The 15111-nt window shown below is 36.5% G+C and overlaps 3 protein-coding genes and 1 pseudogene across 5 annotated transcripts; 1 reads left to right on the forward strand and 3 right to left on the reverse strand.

Annotated features, from left to right (window-relative positions):
- Nucleotides 1-905: 905 nt before the first annotated feature.
- LOC104702107 (protein STRICTOSIDINE SYNTHASE-LIKE 12-like) lies at nt 906-2600 on the reverse strand (annotated as a pseudogene). The gene is made up of 3 exons (XR_015560869.1): nt 2249-2600; nt 1649-1918; nt 906-1502 (listed from the first exon to the last, which is right to left on the reverse strand). The product of XR_015560869.1 is annotated as a protein STRICTOSIDINE SYNTHASE-LIKE 12-like (transcript).
- A 1323-nt stretch (nt 2601-3923) lies between these two features.
- LOC104702108 (protein STRICTOSIDINE SYNTHASE-LIKE 12) lies at nt 3924-6327 on the reverse strand. The gene is made up of 3 exons (XM_010417932.3): nt 5838-6327; nt 4741-5010; nt 3924-4565 (listed from the first exon to the last, which is right to left on the reverse strand). The coding sequence occupies exons 1-3, from the start codon at nt 6071-6073 to the stop codon at nt 4055-4057; spliced, it is 1017 nt and encodes a 338-aa protein (XP_010416234.1). The 5' UTR covers nt 6074-6327; the 3' UTR covers nt 3924-4054.
- A 1267-nt stretch (nt 6328-7594) lies between these two features.
- Nucleotides 7595-10500, reverse strand: LOC104702110 (enolase 1, chloroplastic). Its single transcript, XM_010417935.3, has 7 exons — nt 10021-10500; nt 9379-9686; nt 9011-9165; nt 8564-8881; nt 8273-8419; nt 8137-8187; nt 7595-7913 (listed from the first exon to the last, which is right to left on the reverse strand). Exons 1-7 carry the CDS (start codon nt 10413-10415, stop codon nt 7848-7850), a joined length of 1440 nt encoding a protein of 479 aa, XP_010416237.1. The 5' UTR covers nt 10416-10500; the 3' UTR covers nt 7595-7847.
- A 195-nt stretch (nt 10501-10695) lies between these two features.
- Nucleotides 10696-14975, forward strand: LOC104702109 (2-isopropylmalate synthase 2, chloroplastic). 2 transcript variants are annotated; one of them, XM_010417933.3, is made up of 12 exons: nt 10696-11454; nt 11731-11944; nt 12026-12106; nt 12200-12292; nt 12385-12471; nt 13468-13568; nt 13655-13688; nt 13763-13837; nt 14005-14088; nt 14175-14309; nt 14397-14542; nt 14661-14975. In XM_010417933.3, exons 1-12 carry the CDS (start codon nt 10760-10762, stop codon nt 14797-14799), a joined length of 1884 nt encoding a protein of 627 aa, XP_010416235.1. In that variant the 5' UTR covers nt 10696-10759; the 3' UTR covers nt 14800-14975. The 2 variants fall into 2 exon arrangements, with proteins under 2 accessions (XP_010416235.1, XP_087315401.1); XM_087459275.1 differs by lacking the exons at nt 13655-13688; nt 13763-13837; nt 14005-14088; ... (1 more) ...; nt 14397-14542; nt 14661-14975 and having other exon boundaries at nt 10760-11454; nt 12923-13501.
- The last annotated feature ends 136 nt before the right edge of the window (nt 14976-15111 follow it).

The following is a 15111-nucleotide window of genomic DNA, read 5'->3' on the forward strand; positions in this document are numbered from 1 at the left end:
GAATCCCATAGTTTTAATTTCGGGTTTTTTCTGAAATTAACCCGACCCGGAAGCATTTTTGTACTTCTCTTTTACATATATAAGGATGTTATCTCTATGGATATTTATAGATTTATTTTGTACTTTAATTTGCCCTTCTATTAAGATTTCTTCTTTTGTATTTCTAAAAGTTGATACAGTATTTATAGATGGGAAGAAAGAAATCAAACCAAAATTAGTACCATTTAAATATTAAGAAATGAATATAGGCCTAAATCATGTTAATTTTATGATTGATTAAAAGAAAATTAATGATGAAAAGATACACATTATCTTAAGAGCAATTGATTGAAATGATAACAAAATATTTCCTTAACAAAAAAAAAAGATGTCGACATTTACTTTTGAAATTTACTTGCAAATGCGGTACCGGAAATTTTTTTTTAAAAAAAGCATTGTGGGTTGCATTGCTACTTAGGGTGTGATTATGTAGAAATTTGTTTCTCTATATTTTGCGTGAATATAACCATTTTATACGTATATATTTTATAAATGGTGATAGTGCAAAATAAACCGTCTCACCGCACATCAATTTTAAAAAATCACACCATTCACACCTTTAAATTTCACGACATTGAAATGGTCAATATGAATGTATGTACCAATAAAATCGGGCCGCATTCTAGTATCACTTTATTGGTAGGTATAACGATGTGTGTATGTAACGTGTATAAAAAAGTCAATGTATATTACGTGTATGCATTTCAAATTCTAGATCATATTTGCTTTTTTTAGTATAAACTAAATATAATGAACATATCTTTGTTTCTGTTTGGCGTATTTGTTAAGTAAAAGCCAATAAGGTCATATTTGGAAACAAGAAGAGGAAGCCTTAAAAAATAGAGACAAATGTGTCATCACCCATATTAGAGGCAGAAGGTGATATTATTGATACCTTAATTAAGGTCTAATTAGAGACATTTTAAGATGATTTCAAAAATGGTAATCACCACACAACGTTATGAGTAATAACAAATTTAAAGTTTCATGATTCCGGCGAAAGGTCCGGTAAGAGTTCCGATATAGAGATGGCCGTTGAGCTCGTTGACTTCACTAAGCAAAGTATTTCCAAACTCATTCTTGAGAGAAATGGTCTGAAGCACTTTTCCACTGGAGTCTATCTTGACCGCCTTAGGGTCGGTAGGCACGACAACCTTGTTCACGACGGAGGCGACCCAGAAATTTCCGGTAGAAGCTGACCTCCTGATGTTGTCGGGGTTCGAGACAAGATTTGAGAAGTCTTCAAAAGTTCCAGCTTTGGGTCCTGTAATCCAATATCTCTTGATGTTACTCTTTATGAACTCGCTGACCAAAACGAACGAACCATCTGAGCTCACGGCGCAACCAGCCGCGCCACTTAGACCTTCCATTAACTGAGTCACGGCTTTGGTCGCTGGGTCGCTGGGTCGTATTTGAAGAGCTTTCCGCTCGCGTCTTTTAGTCCCACTGCTATCAAAACTTCACTGCATTGCATAACCAAACAATTATTTAGTAAGAGATACTATTATTAATTAGTTACATAACTTGTAGCTTTATATTTGTGACCGGTCCCTGTATATCATAACTTGTTCATAAATATTTACTATAGAAAGGGAATAAAACACTTTACCGTGGGCCAAACTTGGAGCTGAAGGAGGTAAAGTAGACGACGCCGGTGGTGGGGTCAACGTCAAGACCGTCGAGAAACTTGAAGGGATTTCCGTCAAGGCTGTCGGCGATCTTGGTGGCCAAACCTCCGGCGGGAGAGATAACGTGAAGACCCAACGGAGCATCGGCGACGTAAAGATCACCAGTTTTGCTGTTTAGGGCTATTCCAGATGGTCGACCGCACTTCCCGGCGAAAGCGGTTCCTAATGGTCCGTTGCACCATTTCGAGTTCCTAAAGTAATCAAACCAATTGAATATACAACGAGTAAAAGTGTCAATGACAGTTCTTGTCATGACAAAGGATTTAAATTCGGACAAGGTTATTTTCTTTTGTCTAATAAAATCACAGAGCTTACAAAATATTTTGTTATTAAGAGAAGACAATATAAAACAATTCAGACACGATCATATATATACAAACACGTCTTAAAAACATTAGATGACAATTGATATTTTACTAAAGGAAAAAAGATTCCTTGAACAAGAAGCAAAATCAGATCAAAAAAGTTATAATCATTGAGACTTTTGAGAGATCCCAAGAAACTAAGAAGGAGAAACTTACGAGGATTCCGTCATCTGGGCAAAATCAACAAAACCCTTCTCGGGAGTATACTTGAGGATTTTACCACCGGAGACACCGGTGTAGAAACCATTGCCGGTGGGATCAAAGGCGAAAGATTCAGGGCCTGACCTCATTCCGGGAACCGGAAGTTTCTGGAAAGACGCGTCATCGGAGAAAACAGCCGAAGAAAGAGAGAGAAGAAGAAGAGATATCACAAAGACAAAGGACGCCATATTGTCGTATCTTACTTAGTCAATTTTATCAAAAATCTACGAATCTAAAGTTGGTTTACGATTCTGTCTCTAGATGTGTGTATGTATATTTATAGGCTTATAGGCTTGATTTAAAATAAAAAGGGTAAATAGAGATTTCTTTCTTCTTTTGACGTTGAGTCGTTGTTCCGTAAATAAATGGACTATTTCTATTTTTTTTGGAGATTTGAGAGCATTTGTGGAGCATAAAATTTAAAAATAATTGCAATTCACATTAAATGCTGAATGAATGATTTATAGTAACAAATCAAACTAAGATGGATTAGTAATATGATACTCTATATCATAAAGATTGATGTTTTAGGATTTTTTTTCTTGTATCACAAATGATGATTTTTTTAGTGTATTTAATGTATTTTTATTCTTAAAATCAAACAACTAATTAAAGTTTTTATTTTTATAATAAATAATTAAATATATGCATGCATTTGAATGACAAGTGTGAGAAAAATATAAGTAAATGAATATTAAAAGGAATACAAAACAAAAGTAATTAATAATAATACAACATTAATCATTTTTTTTAATTTTGGTGTTAATCCTAAAAAATCAACTATTATGATACAGAGAGAGTATTAAAGAAGATTGTTAGAATGATTCTATTTATGATTTTAGAAGATAAGAAAAAGGAAGCAAAGTAAAAAAGTAAGGAAATTTAGGGAAAAAAGCACAAATAAAAGAAAAGAATTTAATTAACAGAAATAGAATCCCCAATAAACAGAAATAGCAAAGTTCATTATTTTTTTTTTGTTATAGAATCTGCCAATCAGCTGGTCAGATTCGATTTTGTTATGTTATTGATAATTTTTCCATATAAATGTTCCGATCTTAGATACGGTTTAGAAAATTTTGATCCAAAAACAAAAACAATCGTTCGCAAGTTTAAAAATACTAATCGTTCGCAATATTTACATTTTTTATACTGACTAATATCATATAGCTAAGCTAACACAACTTGGCACCTTTCGCCTTTCGGAGTTTGAGGTATGATTAACGTACCATATAACACATTAACCAATAGAAATTTAAAAAACCGACTACGTCATATTTTTGGCGAGTACTGTAATGTATCTTGATAGCCTTAATTAATTAGTGCAATTTTAGTTGACCATTGAGTAATGTCATAGAAAGTTTGGATCGGAGTCTATGTGTATGTTAATGTTTTTGATCGGGTCCGTGTGAATACACCAATCGGCTATTGAAGTCTTTCAGAAAGGTATTATGACCCCATAAATTTGTTTGGCGGGTTAGGATGTTGGGGCTCACTTATACTGCTCGTTCGAAGGATTGAGTATTTCGTCGACATTCTTGAGGAATACTTCGAGCGCTTTGTTGTCCACACTTTTTCAATACAACAAAATGAAACATAGCCATACCTTTCCGTTTGGATTTACAAAATCAAATTTTAATGAAAACAAAATATATATTCAATAACATAAAAATCAAACCAATGTACGGCTCTGACTTCAGAAACATTCACATATAACTATAAAGCTCATATAGTAAACACATGTTGCATTCAAATCAGAGAGACCTAAGTGGCAGGACAAGAACCTTCACTTTTATTTTCGAGCTTGAGAATTCCAGCAAATGGTCCTGTGAGAGTTCCGATATATAGATTGCCTTCGAATTCGTTGACTTCGCTGAGCAAAGTGTCTCCAAATTTATCTTTGAGAGGAATTGTCTGTAGCACTTCACCATCAGAGTTGACTTTAACTGCTGATGGGTTTGTAGGCACGATGAACTTGTTCACGACGGAAGCGACCCAAAAGTTTCCAGTGGAACCAACTCTTTTGATATTGTCAGGGTTTGAGACTGAGTTGGTGAAATCTTCAGAAGTACCAGCTTTGGGTCCTTTGATCCAGTACCTCTTGATGTTACTCTTCGTGAACTGGCTCACCAGCACGAACGAACCATCTGAGCTCACTGCACACCCGGCTGAACCACTTAGCCCTTCCATCAATACAGTCACGACTTTGGTTGATGGGTCGTATTTGTAGAGCTTTCCGGTCGCGTCCTTCAATCCCAATGCAATCAACACTTGGCTGCATATACAACAAATATTATTTAGATCAATAATATATATAAATAAGCAAATTAAAATATTTTGTAATATGAAAAACTTTTGAAAAAACGAATTAATGAACAGAATGATATATCATTTAAAAGTAAAAGTGTATGACAATTAATTTATATGTAGAGGTAAGATAGAAACTTCACATTGGGCTGAAGCGTGAGGTGAAGGAAGTGAAGTAGACGACACCAGTAGTGGGATCAACGTCAAGACCGTCAAGAAACTTAAAGGGCTTTCCGTCAACACTGTCGGCGATCTTTGTAGCCAAACCACCGGCGGGAGAAATAACATGGAGACCCAACGGAGCATCGGCGATGTAGAGATCACCTGTATTCTCATTGAACGCTATCCCTGCCGGTCGACCACATCTTCCGGCTAAAGCCGTTCCAATATTTCCATCACACCATGAAGAGTTCCTGAAGTAATCAAACCAATTAAAAACAGTTAAATAAACAAACAAAAAAAAAATATAACCATGTATAAGATTCCACATTTATAAAATTTTATTATTTTATTAATACTACGAAAAGAAACACATTTATCAATTTTCTTAGTATTGTTATCTATTTATCAATTAATTTCTAGGTATCATTTGCGTAAGTGCGCACGTCAGTTTTGACCTATATTTTACGTGGGAGCGTGTGTGTTGTGTGCGTGAACTGTGAAAGCTGCGGAGCGTTTTGGCCACCTAATCGGTCTATGACAGATTGCTAACGTGTGCCTTATAAATAACGAGGAACTAAAAAGGTTGCGTTAATTTCGTCCACTCGTCCCTACATGAAGTTCCTATCTACTAATCATTCATTTGTTGGACAAAATTAAATAAACAGTATCCATCATCCCAAATGTTTTGTGGTACACGCGACACATGTAACAAGAATAATACTGTATTGATTTTACATTTTTACTGCTAACTTCGAGGATTGTTTAAATAATTTTCCGTATTCTCATAATCGTATAAATCAAATATTCCCATTTCCCAAACAAAAGTATACTATGATATGTTTTCGAAAAAAAATTAGACTAATTTTTACTAGTTAACTCTCAGAGACGATGACAAAGACGATGGTCACAAAAGAAACTATTAATGAGTTTTTTTGTTTCTTTGAATGAAACAAAAAAAAAAAACTTAGTGAGTTAACTAGTAATGATACTAGATTCCGATTCCAAAAACCGCAAGAAAGATATAATCATCCAAAAGTTAATGATGTTGAAGATCCAAAGAAAAGAAAAAAAGACTTACGAGGATTCTGTGATCTGGGCAAAATTGACATAACCTGTCTCGGGAAGCCACTTGAGGATTTTACCGCCGGAGACTCCGGTGTAGAATCCTTTCCCGGTGGAATCGAAGGCGAAAGCTTCAGGTCCTGACCTACTTTCCGGAACCGGAAGTTTCTGAAATAACGCGTCATCGGAGATAACCGCCGACGAAAGAGAAAGAAGAAGAAAAAGAGAGATAATGGAGCAAAACGACGCCATACCGTTTCTTTTAGTTTTTATTATCTTCTCTCAAATGAGATTTCGGTATATCTGTATTATGTATGTCTATTTATAGGTTTGACATTTTGTGTATATATATTCTCATATTTTATATTAAGCTTTCTTATTTCGTGAATTAAGTCGACGGCACACGTTACGCTGGTCTGATTATTATTATAATAAAAGGAGAGAGTTACAGTTGTGCTTTCTCGAAGATGAGATTTTTGCACATGGCACAAAAAAACAATTAATTCATCCACGTACATTGCCCGATAGTGAATATTGAGGTAGACGTCGTAAAATTGGTGTACTCGTGTATCTACAAGATTTGATTACAAGTAGGTAAATTACATAAATCATGAAAGAGACAGACTCCAAGAAGCAGTTGAGTTTTACAAAGAAATAAAGATATATGCTTTTGGACATTAATTGAAACCAAACTTAGATTTTATGATATTGGATTGGAATGGCCAAACGATGGATCTTGCTACCATATTAACCGGTTTAATACTACATTTTTAATTGTATAGTTCCATTGTGTATAGATAGATTTATATAGGTATCTTTTGAATATTTGATGGAAAGAAATATGAAAAAAATCTAACTTGGATACACATAAGTGGTTGTTAAAAAATTATTGTTTGATTTATTTAGGTGTTACACAATTTTTTTTTTTTTTTTTTTTTCATCAAATATCAATTGTAAACACAAACGTAAAACGTCAATGATATGTACTTGTACCGTTTGAGTTTTACTATCAAAATGGCTTATCCGATTGCTGACCTCTCAACTATTTCATTATCATGCAATTTATATAAAGATGGGTAGTACATACTGGTTCGTTGTTATCAAACTGGAGAGCTACATAAATTGGCGGTAGCCACTCTTTTTGTTTTTATTTTTTCTGGTAGGTTTTCTAAATATAGTTGGTGAGGCTGACATAAAAATGAAACGATTGTGTTTCACAATTTCTAACCAGTTTATATGCATTAAGTTAGCGTATAATAATAGTAATAGAAAAAGGAATATGTTCTCGTGAGTTAGCGTTGTTATGCAATATGCATTGATTATTATGCAAATCAAATCAAATTTGAACACGGAAAACAACTTCCACGTGACTCAAATGTTTTACTATTGGGGCCATTTATGTTTTTATGTTATACTCAACTGGTAAAACACTACTAAAGCAAATTTGGCACGAGAGAACTCGCTCACATGCTCCAGACTCGTCCAGATCATTTCATTTGTTTCAGTTCTAAGTCTTTATTGTTACAGTTAGAGGCTTTCTCCAATACCATTCAATACGTCATTTCAGTGTTATATAAGAAAAGAAAAAAATCAAACTCAAACGAACCATTTTGCTTAGCTGATTGAATAACGTTAACGTTCTGTTCGTTGACCAACAAGGCGACAATTAATACCAATTTTATTTGTCTCAGCTGTGACCAGAATTTCAATACCAATAAAAGTCATTGCAACTTAGGAACAATCAAATCGTCATGCAATGCAATGCACCAAAGATAATGCCAAACTCCGGTTTATCACGGTTATCCGATTAATATGAAAATTGCCTGGTCGATCCATGCTTCACATCAGTATCAATCACATTACAACACAAGACTCCGTAGAAAAAGCTGTTTCTGTTATTTCTTTTTTTTTTTTTTTTTTTAAAATAATTTCAGCGACAGCTACAAAAGGCTGATACTAGGAGAAACTCAATTTGGTTTTACCTAATTCTGTAAGCAAAATCCAACGAGTTTCTTTCTCAACTTTCTCATGGTGATCTGAAAGCTTCACCAGCGTAGCGCACATTGCCAAGTTCCTCTTCGATACGGAGAAGCTGCAACGGAAATAAATCAAACCACAGTTTTAGATATTCTCGTATCACTTTAGAATTAGACTCCCAAGTTGTGTTTGTTTGTTTCTTTTTACCCAGTTTTTACTTCACAGTTTCTACAAACTAAAAGTGTAAAAATAACATACATTCTACCATTTCATGTGTCAAGGCTCAATGATTCGTGGTTATTTAGTTGCAGAACAAGTTTGGATATTAGTTAATTTACCTGGTTGTATTTTGACAATCGTTCACTTCGGCACGGAGCACCAGTTTTGATCTACAAAAACAGGGAAGGATTAGCGAACACTAGAGAGTAAAGTAAACACTCTACGATGTGGACAGATTTAGGGAATGTAATGTACCTGTCCGCTCGCTAAACCAACAGAAAGATCTGCTATGAAGTTATCCTCTGTCTCGCCACTCCTGTGACTAACCATCACACCCCAGCCTGCAGCTTTTGAGTCAAGCGCTGCTTGAATTGACTCGGTCACTGTCCCAATCTGGTTAACCTGTGAAACCATGAAATTACAAGCAAAATGAAATTCAACTCCAATAACCAAGGTTTAGATAAATGATCTAGAGTATTGAGGTCAGCAAGGACAATAAATGAGCAAGAGGAAATAATGATTACAATAGTTTTTTATTTTGTTTACCTTTAAGAGAAGAGCATTGCAAGACTTTTTCTTAATAGCTTCAGCTATCCTTTTTGGGTTAGTGACCAACAAGTCATCCCCTACGAGTTGGATGTCCACAGAGGATTGCAATGAAGCCCATGAGCTCCAATCATCTTGGTCAAAAGGATCTTCGATAGAGACAATTGGAAAATCCTTAATGAACTCTCTGTAGAGGTCAGCAAGACTCTCAGCTGATAGAACATGAGCTCCATCGTTGGGCTGTTTCTTGAAGTTCAAATCGTATCTACCATCTTTCATGAAAAATTCTGATGCAGCGACATCCATTCCTATTTTGATCTTCAAAAGTTATTAAACTACGTGAGTGATTTACAAAGAAGATGTTTTTTAATGGAACATAGAAGACTCTGTTAGCAATTTGATCATGTGAAATAAAGAACTAAGCATTTGAAAGGAGAACTCGACTACCTTTCCAGTGTAACCAGCTTTTTCAATAGCATCAATGAGCAAAACTAGTCCCTCTCTGTTGTCTTGAACATTCGGAGCAAATCCTCCTTCATCTCCCACATTACAAGCATCTTGACCGTACTTTGTTTTGATTATCCCCTTCAATGTATGATAAACTGTAATCAACGAAGTAGATTATATGCATTAATTTCAGAAGAACAATACTTTGTCATAATCAAAACAATAAGAAGAACTTGGAAACCAAAAGAGAGAGACATAACAGGAAGGTTCTTATCACAGCTTTTCAGTTTTTCTCTGACATCAATGCAAACTAAAAATAAATTAAAATAAAGTTCAAGCAGGTTAACCTCAAAATATCACTAACTGACCTTCACTTCCCATTTGAAAGGCCTCCGAGAATGAGGTTGCTCCAACAGGTAGTATCATAAACTCTTGCATAGCCAAACTATTCCCAGCATGACTGCCTCCATTGATCACATTGAAAGCAGGAACAGGCATGACAAGCTCCTTTGTTCCCGATATATCCTGGATATGTTTGTACAAAGGCACTCCTTTAGCTCCAGCACCTGCCCTGCAGACGCTCAGTGATACTCCTAAAATCGCATTAGCCCCGAGCTTTGACTTGTTTGGGGTCCCATCCAGTTCCAGCATAAGAGCATCGACATCAGCTTGGTTCCTTTAAGTACAAAAGAATGTTAACATATTACACACAACACAAGTATCCATCACCGATTATAACTTCTTCAACACTAAGTAGTATGAAGCAAAATCAAAGCTACATGCCACAAACAAGTTCAATGACCTCAACTAGATTCCAAATTGAACAGTCATGTTTGTGCTACTTCAACACTTAGTAGTATGAAGCAAAATCAAATTAAAGCTACATGCCACAAACAAGTTCATAACCTCTACTAGATTCCAATCAAACAGCTGATAAAGTATAACAACTTCAAAATCACAAAGGCTTATATTTAAATTTGGATTAAAAATAGCAAAAATCATATTCTCACCTAACGTCAACACCGATGAGTTTCGGAGCAACAAGCTCATTGATATTTTTAATAGCCTGTAATACACCTTTACCACCATAGACACTCTTGTCACCATCTCTAAGCTCGAGCGCTTCGTAGATCCCGGTAGATGCACCACTAGGAACAGCCGAACGATACAGATCATCGGTAATCAGATCAACCTCCACCGTCGGATTCCCTCTACTATCAATAATCTGCCTCGCTTTCACTCCTTTCACTCTACACTCCTTAGCCACCACCGAGCATTGCACACCGCTGCGGCGGAATCTAATACATGACGGCGCCGCAGATTCCAAATATCTCTGGCCGGTAAGACGCGACGACGGAGAGATGAACGATCTCTGTAGATGGTGAGGTTTCGTAGTCAAAGCCATTATAACGATACCTATTAAAAAAAAAAAAAAAGCACTCTCTGGTTCCTTCGCCTGTTTGACTAAAATGGGAGAGGAGAGTGGAGAATAAAGAATGGAGTTTTATAATTTGAAAAACGACCTTTTGAGGGTTGGTGCAGCTGCAGGAGATGAAAACTAAGGAGGAGTCACCAGAATTCAAACCGGTTCAATTTCCAATTTGTTTTCCGGTTTAATAGAAATTAATGGTTTAGTTTCGGTTCGAAAAAATTCAAACAAAAACAAAATAATTAATTCACCAAATAGTAGTAACCAGACACTGCCGCCGGCACAATATCCTTCACTCTCTGGCTTAGGTTTTTACAGCAATGGCGTCTTCGATCATCAGAACCACTAATCTCTCTTCACTACCTTCGATTCCAGCCTTATCCTCCACTTCTTCCTCACCGTTTTCATCTATTCATCTCCGATCACACCACCATGGAGCCGTGTCCCTCTGCACCGCCGAGAAGTTCCGTGTCTCGTGCTCAATCTCCGATTCTTCTCCTCTACCCTCTCATTCTCATCGCCGTCGTCCTGATTACATCCCTAATCGCATTTCAGACCCAAATTACATCAGAATCTTCGACACGACTCTCAGAGACGGCGAACAGTCTCCCGGAGCTACACTAACCTCCAAGGAAAAACTCGATATCGCTAGTCAATTAGCCAATCTTGAAGTCGACATCATCGAAGCTGGATTCCCCGCTGCTTCCAAAGACGATTTCGAAGCTGTTAAAACCATAGCTGAGACTGTTGGCAACACCGTCGACGAAAACGGATATGTTCCTGTGATCTGTGGCCTCTCGAGGTGTAACAAGAAGGATATAGAGACGGCTTGGGAGGCTGTGAAGTATGCTAAACGGCCTAGGATTCATACGTTTATTGCTACTAGTGATATCCATTTGAAGTATAAGCTTAAGAAGAGCAAAGATGAGGTCATTGAGATCGCTAGGAATATGGTTGCATTTGCTAGGAGCTTGGGTTGTGAAGATGTTGAATTTAGTCCAGAAGATGCTGGAAGGTAAATATTTTTTGACTGTAGAAAACGTTTTCCTGTTTGGAATTAGATTCTCTGTTTTTGAAATGCTCTGTATCTTCGTAAAGCTTCCTACTTTTGCTACAATATTCCATTGCATAGTGTAGATTCGCTTTATTTTGATAGTTGTATAAGATTTTGTTGTGAAGTGTCGTCACGGAATGTTCAAGTTCCTTTTTTTAAGGATTGGTAGTAACAACATTTGTGTTTCTTTTTCACTGTTTACTTAAAATTGTAAAAATGTATGCTTTTGGTGTTCAGATCGGAGAGAGAGTATTTATACGAGATTCTTGGTGAAGTGATAAAAGCTGGAGCAACAACTCTCAACATACCTGACACTGTTGGTATAACCTTGCCTAGTGAGTTTGGTCAGTTGATTGCTGATATAAAAGCTAATACTCCTGGGATCCAGAATGTTATAATCTCTACACATTGTCAGAATGATCTTGGACTCTCCACTGCCAACACTTTATCTGTATGTCAATTTTTGTTTTCCGTTGGATGAGATTCGCTGTTACAACCCGTTACTTATATGTCAATCTTGTTCTGAATTCAGGGAGCACATTCGGGTGCAAGACAAGTGGAAGTGACGATCAATGGAATTGGCGAAAGAGCTGGAAACGCTTCATTAGAAGAGGTCAGATATTAAAACTTCCTGAAGTAGTTTCCTTTCCATAGCTGCATTTTAAATACTTAATATTACTTGAATATTTTTATTCTAACTGTATAGGTTGTCATGGCCATAAAATGCCGTGGAGATCACGTGTTAGGAGGCCTATTTACTGGAATCGATACCCGGCACATTGTTATGACAAGCAAGATGGTACACATTTTGAACTTCATTCTTCATTTTTTCTTAAGAAGGGGAAAGTTTTTGGAGATTTTCCTTTTTGAGGTCTATTCTCATTTGCTCAGGTTGAAGAGTACACTGGTATGCAAACGCAGCCCCATAAGGCTATTGTAGGAGCAAACGCCTTTGCACATGAAAGTGGTATTCATCAGGTCAGTTGACGAAACTTACTTGATGCTATTCTTATTGTTTTTGTGACCAAAGTCAGCTCCATTTCTATTAATCGGGAAAAATGTAACTCTCCTAGTTGTTGGTTTTATGAGACAAAGCTCACAAGAGAGAGTAAACAATCACTTAGCGATTGATTCCCCCTTTACCCACACAAAAGAGAACTCATTTCTAAGGTGAACAAGCCATCAACTTGTGATGGAATTCACTAGATACACTAGAGATTAACTACTAAATAAAGAAGAGTTTAGAGTGTATTTAACAAGTATTAGGTTGCCCTTAAGGACAGCCTCTAACACATCACTCTCTAACTAATCTACATTATGATTATTAGTTAAGCATATGTAGAGAGAAGAGAGTAATAAATTAGATAGAGGAAATACTTGTATTCAATATATATGTGTTACAAAGTAGTCACAAAGCCTTTATATATAGGCAAGGAAGGAGATTTGAATGGTAAACATAAGACAAAGAGTGAAAGTGACATGAGGAGAGAGGGGGAGCTTCATGAGAGCCCAAGGAGTGTAGGGGACCACTCGCAACGTCCCTTTGCTCCCACTTGCTCCCACTTGCCTTCCTTTGACTTATTCAACATCTTTCCCTCTCATTCTTTCATGGGGTTGGATGGGGTTTCTAGATTCTTCTATCTTCTTCTCCCTTAGCTTTAGTAAGAGTAGAATCATCTTGGGCCTTCATTGGACACCAATTCGGCCCTTTTGTGATACTTGAAGCCTAGATGGAGCTTTGATATCATTCTACTCCTTTGTTACTTCTTCCATCAAGTCTAATACTAGTCTGGAATTTTAATTCTTGCAAGGTATAACTTACCCTTATAGCATTTTGCTTAGCCTCTCAGTGAAAAGAATTTAGCGAAGTAATAATTTGGTTCTTAACTCATGACATACATATTTATCCTTTCAATCTTCTGCATAACTTTGTTCATGTGTGTTTTTTGGTCGTAATTTATGCACTCTATTTAGGATGGAATGCTGAAGCACAAAGGTACATATGAAATTATGAGCCCCGAAGAGATTGGACTCGAGCGATCAAATGAAGCTGGTATTGTATTAGGGAAGCTCAGGTATGGAACTTTTGTTGTTCAGACTGTTATCCCAGATGGGCTGGTCTTATTCAAACTAATGCTTACTTATTATTTATTGTATCCAGTGGGCGTCACGCACTGAAAGACCGTTTGAATGAGGTACATGTCCCTATATCCATACTCACTACCATCTTAGTAAGATAATGTTTTCTTATCATTTTTTCCCTTTCCAGCTCGGTTATGTCCTGGATGATGGTCAGCTCAGCAATCTTTTTTGGCGTTTCAAAGCCGTGGCAGAGCAAAAAAAGGTAGTAAGAACCTTGGGGGAACTGGTTTGGGTGCTGTTCCCAATTTTTAAAACGTTTAGCGTCCATTTATATGATGATGCAGAAAAAATAGAATCAGGTTTTTGCTATTTCAATGTGGAGGGTTTGCATAATGTCTTTTGTTTTTATTTGTTACTTTGGTGATCCAGAGAGTTACCGATGCCGACTTAATAGCTTTAGTATCTGATGAAGTGTTTCAGCCAGAGGCAGTATGGAAACTCTTGGACATGCAGGTGAAAACTGGAGCTTGGATTTGTTATCAATCTCTATTTTCTTTTTCAGTCAATTCTTATTCTGGTTATCGAAGTTGGGAATGTAGATAACTTGTGGAACTCTCGGTCTCTCAACGTCAACTGTAAAACTTGCTGATTCCGATGGCAAAGAGCATGTAGCTTGTTCTGTTGGAACCGGACCTGTAGATGCAGCTTATAAGGCAGTTGATCTTATCGTTAAGGTACTTCTTTCGCCAGGATTAAGGGTTATATATGTGTTTATATCAATGAGTACTTATTTAATGCTGATCATTGGCTTTCATATTCAGGAACCCGCGACTCTGCTTGAGTACTCAATGAATGCAGTAACAGAAGGCATTGATGCTATTGCGACCACACGGGTTCTAATCCGCGGAGACAACAACTACTCATCAACAAACGCGGTAACTGGTGAATCTGTTGAAAGAACTTTTAGGTAAATTGACTTTACCTACTTCATCATCCTTGTAAATTCACTTTACCTACTTCATCATCCTTGTTGAAGAAAAGAATAGCAATAATTACTCTGTCTCCCTGAGTTTGTGTTCTTACAGTGGAACCGGAGCAGGGATGGACATTGTGGTGTCAAGCGTTAAAGCTTATGTTGGAGCTTTGAACAAAATGTTGGGTTTCAAAGAATACTCCTCAACTTTAAGAAAAATTCCTTCGGATGCCAACAAAGTACCTGCCTGAAACCTGCAAATCTCCGATCAATCACAATTTAGGTTTACACTTTTCTTTTGTATTAGATGACTAAAAGATTTCTAATTATTACCGTTAAAGAAAATGATATTGAATGTATAAGAAGATGAGTATTGGTTTTGGTTTTCTGGAATAATTATGACATAAAAAAGAGTCTTAGTAGCAAATGCGTTCAAACCTGTGAGTTGGTTAATTAGTGAAACAGAACAAACTTTTCTATATTTAGTATTATGTAGTTCGTCATTTGCCACAACGGGCAACATAATTTAACAATCTTACCTCATAAACTAAACTAAGATACGA

Source organism: Camelina sativa, chromosome 7 (genome assembly GCF_030686135.1).
Source record: "Camelina sativa cultivar CO46 ecotype springtype chromosome 7, ASM3068613v1".
Classification (NCBI taxonomy): Eukaryota; Viridiplantae; Streptophyta; class Magnoliopsida; order Brassicales; family Brassicaceae; genus Camelina; species Camelina sativa.

Coding starts and splice junctions, on each gene's coding strand:
- LOC104702108 (XM_010417932.3), bottom strand. CDS start 6,073: ATGGCGTCGTTTTGCTCCATTATCTCTCTTTTTCTTCTTCTTTCTCTT. Junction 5,011..5,837: donor GCCCAGATCACAGAATCCTC/GTAAGTCTTTTT, acceptor TGATTACTTCAG/GAACTCTTCATGGTGTGATG. Junction 4,566..4,740: donor ACCTCACGCTTCAGCCCAAT/GTGAAGTTTCTA, acceptor TTGTATATGCAG/CCAAGTGTTGATTGCATTGG.
- LOC104702110 (XM_010417935.3), bottom strand. CDS start 10,415: ATGGCTTTGACTACGAAACCTCACCATCTACAGAGATCGTTCATCTCT. Junction 9,166..9,378: donor CTTTCAAATGGGAAGTGAAG/GTCAGTTAGTGA, acceptor CGTTGATTACAG/TTTATCATACATTGAAGGGG. Junction 8,882..9,010: donor AAGCTGGTTACACTGGAAAG/GTAGTCGAGTTC, acceptor TAACTTTTGAAG/ATCAAAATAGGAATGGATGT.
- LOC104702109 (XM_010417933.3), top strand. CDS start 10,760: ATGGCGTCTTCGATCATCAGAACCACTAATCTCTCTTCACTACCTTCG. Junction 13,838..14,004: donor CCGTGGCAGAGCAAAAAAAG/GTAGTAAGAACC, acceptor TTGGTGATCCAG/AGAGTTACCGATGCCGACTT. Junction 14,543..14,660: donor TCTGTTGAAAGAACTTTTAG/GTAAATTGACTT, acceptor GTGTTCTTACAG/TGGAACCGGAGCAGGGATGG.